Source organism: Monodelphis domestica, chromosome 6 (assembly GCF_027887165.1).
Source record: "Monodelphis domestica isolate mMonDom1 chromosome 6, mMonDom1.pri, whole genome shotgun sequence".
NCBI lineage: Eukaryota > Metazoa > Chordata > Mammalia > Didelphimorphia > Didelphidae > Monodelphis > Monodelphis domestica.
Genome location: NC_077232.1, coordinates 25,144,099 through 25,151,312, shown reverse-complemented (window position 1 = coordinate 25,151,312; position 7,214 = coordinate 25,144,099). Strand labels below are relative to the sequence as shown.

The 7,214-nt window shown below is 32.9% G+C and overlaps 1 protein-coding gene across 1 annotated transcript; it reads left to right on the top strand.

Moving 5' to 3' along the window:
* The first annotated feature begins 1,217 nt into the window (after positions 1–1,217).
* Positions 1,218–2,162, top strand: LOC100020048 (olfactory receptor 4P4-like). The gene has a single exon (XM_001372658.2). The coding sequence runs from the start codon at positions 1,218–1,220 to the stop codon at positions 2,160–2,162; it is 945 nt and encodes a 314-aa protein (XP_001372695.2).
* The last annotated feature ends 5,052 nt before the right edge of the window (positions 2,163–7,214 follow it).

Below are 7,214 nucleotides of genomic sequence, written 5' to 3'. Positions count from 1 at the left end.
ATCCTTAGACATTTACTAAGTTTCTAACCATGGACAAGTTACTTAATGGCTATCCCTGATACCAGAAATTTATTTTTTTCATTTATTTCCCCAACAATCTGTTTAAACAGGAATATAGGAAGTATTTAATAAATTGATTGGCTAATGGTTTAAATTGTGGTTTCTCTAAGACGACAGAAAGAGGTCTTTTCTTTCTTTGTATCCTCAGCGGTTGTTCACATGCTGGTGCACAGTAAATATTTAATGTATGTGTATGAACTGTTTAATTGACTGAGCAACCAGATAGACCAACCTATGTTTACGGTAGAATCTCACTACAAAATACATTTGATCTGATCACCCAAGTTTTGATGAAAACTCTTCATGGATGAAGAACTTAATTCTTTCTATGGCAAGCAGGGTAGAAGTGAATACATTAGGAAAAGTACAAATTGAGTTAATGCAAAGCTAGATATATGGAATGACTGCAAATACCAATACCGAAGCTCTAGCAGAAATGAGGACATACCTTTTCTTTTGTAAAAGTGACACATGAGTTTGGTAGAAAGAACAATTTATGTTTGCTCTAAAGAACAAGATTTTTAACAGAAATCATTATAGTTCAAGTGAAGTATGCGATTAAATACTAACTATAAGGAGGATTCCACCTTTCTGCTTAGTGCCAAGAGTAAAATGAGAAAACTTGTTATGAAGGGAGATAAATTATGTCACAAGGTATGCTGTTTTTACTTTTGAATTTATGATTTTTTAGGAAAAATAATTTATTTAATTAAGCTTAAGCTCTTTTTCTTACATATATTTATATAGATATACTTATATATGTCCATCACTGTATATAAACATGTACACGTGTATGCGTACCAATGTATGTACTTTTACATATATGTGTGTGCATGTGTATATATACATGTAATATAAATATATATTATCTTCCACATTATAGCCCCAAAATATTTGAAAATAATTATCAAAACATGCAAAAGTTCCCTTTTCTATTCTTTTCATCTTCCTAGCATGATCGCAAAGGAAATTATTATCAATCTATTTCCCTGACTTTGAACATTCTTGATATACTATTTTTAGTAAAAATAGTGAAAATATTCACAACCCTAGAAAGTAAAAGATATCTTACATAAATATAACTGCACTAAAATAATATTTTCTTCTTATTTCAGATATAGAACTTAAACCTGATTATAAAGTACTAAAAGAAAAAAATGGAAGCTAAAGGCAATGTCACACAATTCATTCTCTTTGGACTTTCCTATAACCAAAATATACAGATATTTTGTTTCTTTCTCTTTTTATTATGTTATATCTGTCTCATTTTGGGAAACCTCTTAATCCTCATCTCTATTCATTGTAGTCATCTTTTCCACCAACCAATGTACTATTTCCTTAGTCATTTATCTTCCATGGATATCTATTATACTTCCAGTGTTACACCAAAATTAATTGCAGATTTGTTAGCCGAGAAAAAAACCATCTCTTATGGCTATTGTATGTTTCAAGTCTTCTCTATGCACTTCTTTGGCAGTATTGAGGTCTTCATCCTGACCGCAATGGCCTTAGACCGCTATTTTGCCATCTGTAAACCTCTCCATTACATGGTCATCATGAGCAGGAAGAAGTGCAACCTTCTTGTTTTAGCTGCTTGGGCAGGTGGGGCTGCCCACTCCTTACCTCAATTGTCCATGACACTTAAGTTACCCTTCTGTGGCCCCAATGAAATTGATCACTATTTCTGTGACATCTTCCCCTTACTGAAAATTGCCTGCACAGACACCTACAAGACTGGTGTTCTTGTTGTCCTCAATTCAGGGATAATTGTCTTGGTAATTTTTGTGATATTATTTGTTTCTTATGCTGTTATATTATGGACCCTTCGCACACATTCAGCTGAAGGGAGGCGAAAAGCTCTCTCTACCTGTGGATCTCATTTCACGGTGGTCGTTTTGTTTTTTATACCTGCAATTTTTTCCTACCTTCGACCTCCCACCACCTACCCTGAGGATAAAGTGTTTGCTCTATTTTATACTATCATTGCCCCAATGTTCAACCCTCTAATCTACACTCTGAGAAATACTGAGATGAAAAATGCCATGAGAAAAGTATGGTGTCAAAAGATATGGGGGAAAGGAAATGTAAAACATATGGGTTAATTTATCTCTGATATTTTATGGAAGGAAAAATTATCTGGATATTCAAATATAATTTTATGATTAAAAGTTTTTATGAAATATCAATCCTGGTATGCAGGAAGAGTAATTGACTTGACAATGTGATATAAAAGGAAATGGAAGACTAATATACTATTCATTGAAGGAGGTCAGTTATGAATGTCAAGCATTTGTGTTGTCCATATTGTGGTTTTTTCCTCTCTTTAAAGTAATACATTTTTGAAAAAATTATTACAGCTCAATTTTGTGGTTTGTAATATGTTTTAAAGTATATCACCTCTCAAACATTCAATTTTATTTCCATTAACATTAAACATGAAAAAAAGATAAACACATTTCTGGTTTTCACATGATTCAGTCATGTTTGATTCTTTGTGACCCCATTTACAATTTCCTTCCCAGAGAAAAACATCCATGTAATTATGTGTATATATGCATCCCTTTATATACATATAATACATTTTATGTATATAAGAGTATATTACATCTCCTGAAATTATTTTTAAATTGGTTCCAATGGACTTTTTGATTGTTTCTTCTTTAATACCAGATATTCAAATCAATTACCCTTACTAGATCTTGGTAGATAAATATAAAGCTTAATAGACTCCAAGATATTCCATTCAATCGTCACTCTGAGACTCCTGTTCATCAGTAGTTAATTTAAACATAAAACAGTGAAGGAATAATCTAATGACATTTTCATTTATGCCTTTTTAGTCTCCCAAATGGACACTGACTGTTTTTGACTTAATGCAGCACTTGACTTTAAAATAATAGCCATCCAAATATGTCCTGAGAATCTCAAGAGATTGGTGAAGAAACTATCAGTGGATAAATGCTACTTTTGGTCTATATTTCTGAAGCTGCCAATGCATATCAGTAAATAAGACAAAGTTTCTTAGAGAATAAGTGGTTCAAGCATGGAAATTTAGAGAGAAGTCTATTCTGACAGACATTGAATTAGAAATATGTTACTCCTCTATATCTGGGTGAATCACTTGGTACTATGGATAAAGACATTGAACTTGGAACCATGGAATCTGTTTGAATTCAGACTCTGGTTTTTAACACCTCTGGGGTTCTGATTTCTCTAGAACAAATGTTCCACAGAGCTTAAATTACAGATTGAACTAGATAAGTTCCTAAGAGATTCTTATTTTAGATCTATGATTCTATTATTACTTCTTTTAGGACCTATTGCAAAACTTCTGAATTTTTGTTTCCAAAACGACTTTTTAATAAGAGCAAATCAAAGTCTATGAATTCCCAAAATAAGCTTTTAAACTCATTACACAAAATTTAGAATATTTTTAAATAATAAGGCATATCAATGTGAGGACTAGTTTTGATTGTCTAGAAATAGAATCAAAAAATGTGGAGTTCTCTTTGATCAGGAAGCATGTATGCCTGATATAATAATTTTGATTGTTTGTTTTCTAAATAAAAATGTTGAAACTTTCAGATAAGAAACATATAACATGAAACACATTTGTATTTATACATGTATGTATGTATATATGTGTAGTAGTCCACACCTATCTAGGGACAAGGGAAAAAGAATGTAAAGATTGTCTTAGAAGAGAGCATGCTCAGTCTTGTGCATGGCTGGGAAAGCCTCTGACCCTTGACCCCAGCTTCCCCCAGGTTAGGCAGGAAAACAGGTATCTTTGGGTTCACCTGGCTAAGAGAAACCACACCTATACCTTGTCATTAACCAATGATAATCATCCCTATGCATTGTGTGTATTTGCATATCAAGGAGATTAAATGCAAGGCCACAGCAATCTCCACCCCTCTCTTGGATCTTAGCTCTCACTGATGTCTGCCAAGCTCCATCTTTAATTCCTTTCCTTCTCTATCTCTCTCACCTGGGACCTTGCCTTCAGACAGACACTTTCTTTTCTCTATCATGTCTCCGACCTGTGTGGTATTAATTGTGGATCTCAGGATGGATCATGCCTCTGCGACATCCTAAGATCGGGGTTCTGCTGTGGCCCCATTATAATCAATAATGCCTGGTTTCTGATTCATTTCTGCCACCTCATATCTATAACTTGGCTCCGCCATGCCCCTCAGGGTATCCAAAACTTTTATCCTTTTTCTAGCTTTCTACCTTGTGGCTTTTCACTGGCCGAGAAAACCGCAATATGTATGTAAATATGCATATGTATACATATAAAATATATAAACAATGGATATTTCAATTTTATTGTGTGATTTATAAAATTATTGATCAGTTTTTTCCTCTAGAAACCACAATTCTCTTAAGCTTTTTATTGAAATTCACTTATATTGCACTTTTTCTTTGTTTTTTTGGCCCAAAGATTTATTTTAAAGTTGATAGACTTTATATCAAAAAAGAAAAAAAATGATTATAAACTCATGAATAACTTTTAATGTCATTAATAATAAAATATTTCCTTCAAGAAATCTTGGGAGTGTTTTAGACTTAGGTTATTCTTTTTAAGAAGTTTACTAAGAATTTTCTATTTCCTCTTTAACTTGATGAAGTACTTTTTAGGATTTGAGACTTGGTGTGTCTATTGGGATTTTCTTTTTCCATATCAGAGTTTTATATATATATATATATATATAGATATAGATATAGATATAGATATAGATATAGATATAGATATGTTTATATATATGTATATATAAACATATATATATATATATGTATATTTTTTGCCCAAAACGACTTAGAAGGCTGGTAGGAAACATCTCAGGAAATGGGGAGGAAGTCAAGCACAAAGCAGCACACCAAGGAATGTCCCACCACCGCAACAGGCTTTGGAGGCAGCTTAATCAGCAGCAAAAGTTTCTGCAGGTCTCAGTCACAGATGGGAATGGGGTTTGAACAATTGCTCAGAAAACAAGATCCCTTTTCTGGTTCTAGATCCAATATTCTTGTCACATTGCCCATCACGTATCCATCTATCTGCTTTTCTGACCTAACCCACACTAGCACTTGGGGCCACAGGGGATCTGGGGATCCAGACACAGTTCCAAGGAATAAATGTATGCATACACTTATTCACAGACCAGAGGAGAGGCCAAGGATGTATTAAAAATGTCTTTTCTTACAACATAACACCTCAAATGCATTGAAAATTTATAGACCCCAGAGCTAGTTTTTCAGGTAGCTAAACAAAGAACCTGAAGCTTGGAACAATATTATCAGCACCAAAATTACAAAGTCCAACTTTACAAGTTTAAAAGAGAATAATTAAAGGAAAAGCCTGGAAAATGAGCAAAAAAAAAACACTAAAAAAGAATCTCACCATAGAAAGCTATTTTGGTGACAGAAGACAAAAATATGAACCAAGAAGAAAACAACAAAGTTAATACTGCTGTATGTCTCCAAATATATATATATATATATATATGTACATATGTACATATTTCTTTCAAGAACAAAAATAATTAAGGGAGAAGCTCAACTATGATTTTAAAAATCAAATAAGAAAGAGAGAATAAAAAATTGGGAAATCATGAAAAAATATTCAGCAGCTTGGTAAAGCAGGCACAAAAATTCTGAAGAAAATATTTTAAAAATACCTATCCAATCATTCCCTAACTGATAAATTGTTAAGGATATGAAGAGGCAGATTTCAGTTAAAGGAATCAAAGTTATCTATTTATCTATCTGTCTGTCTACCTATCTATATCTATATCTATCTAGCTATTTAGTTTTTTTAGAGAAAGAGGCAAAAATTATACCAATTTTGAGATCATCAGATTGGCTATTGAGACAGAAAAGGAAAATGATAAATGTCAGATGGGATATAAGAAACTTTGGAAACTAATGCACATTAGGTGGAGTTGTAAATTGACCCATCCATTCTAGAAAGCAGTTTGAAATTATATTCCCAAAAAAATAAAACTACTTATTCCTTGATGCAATAGTACTGCTACTAGGCATATATACAAAAGAGACATTTGTTAAATAGAAAAAGACCAATATAGGGGAGCAGAGCTAAGATGGCCATGGAGTAGCAAGAACTTTCTGAATCTCCTTCCAACCAATCAATACAAAGAGTCTCAAAAGGACAGAAATCAAAATCAGATAAATAAAGGGGCTCTCTCACAGGATTCAGCCTTAAAGGAAGGGAGGGTTTGGGTATTTCCATGATATAAAGGGGTAAAACTACACTTATCAAAGCTCAAGCTGATCCCTATTCACCCTCACCCCCTGCCATGCCAGAGTCAGAACAAGTTCTGGGCAATCTCTAAATTCTCTGGACTGGCTAATTTCACATTTATTCCAAAGGATAGTGCAAGGACTTGGCAACAAGCCTTGGGACCCAAGATTGAAGAGAGGGGAACCTAGAAATTAGAGTGTGGATTTAATTCTTTATTTAATTTCCAAAGAATAGTACAATGGTCTTAAATGTAAAAGAGACATTGAAAAATAGCACTAGAAGGAGCTTTAGAAGATAGATCATAGAATGTTAGATCTAGAAAATATAATATCAAGATTGATGTGTATAATACTGGAATAGAACTTAAATGAGACCAATAAATTTGGGCATAGAGGGATACTTGGAAATTATCTCTTTCAAAGTCTTCAAATATCTATAAAACTCCCCAGTACAGCTTGAAACAAATTAAGATGTAATTGGAAAATAATTAGCAAAATAAATTAAAATGAAGTGGAACATAGATAAGGTTGTTAATACAGTTTTTTACATTTATTTCTAATCAGTAGGAATCCTTAGCTACAGTTTAGCAAGCATATTTCTAGTTGAATTTGATGCCATTGATGTGGTCCAATATAATTTTACAAATAAGGAAATGGGGCTCTAAAGTGTCACAGAAATGAATTATACAAGTTGCATTCTTAGCTAGTAATAGATCCAGATCTGGGATCTAAGGTTTTTGACTGCCTTCTCAGGGTTCTTTATTCTTTAAACCATGCTATTTTTATATTGGTTGTAGTATAATAAATTAACATTAAGAGAAAAAACATTTCCAAGGAATAAAAGAGTGCATTTTAACCATCTTGCATTTTGTTGAATGCCTATGGAAGCT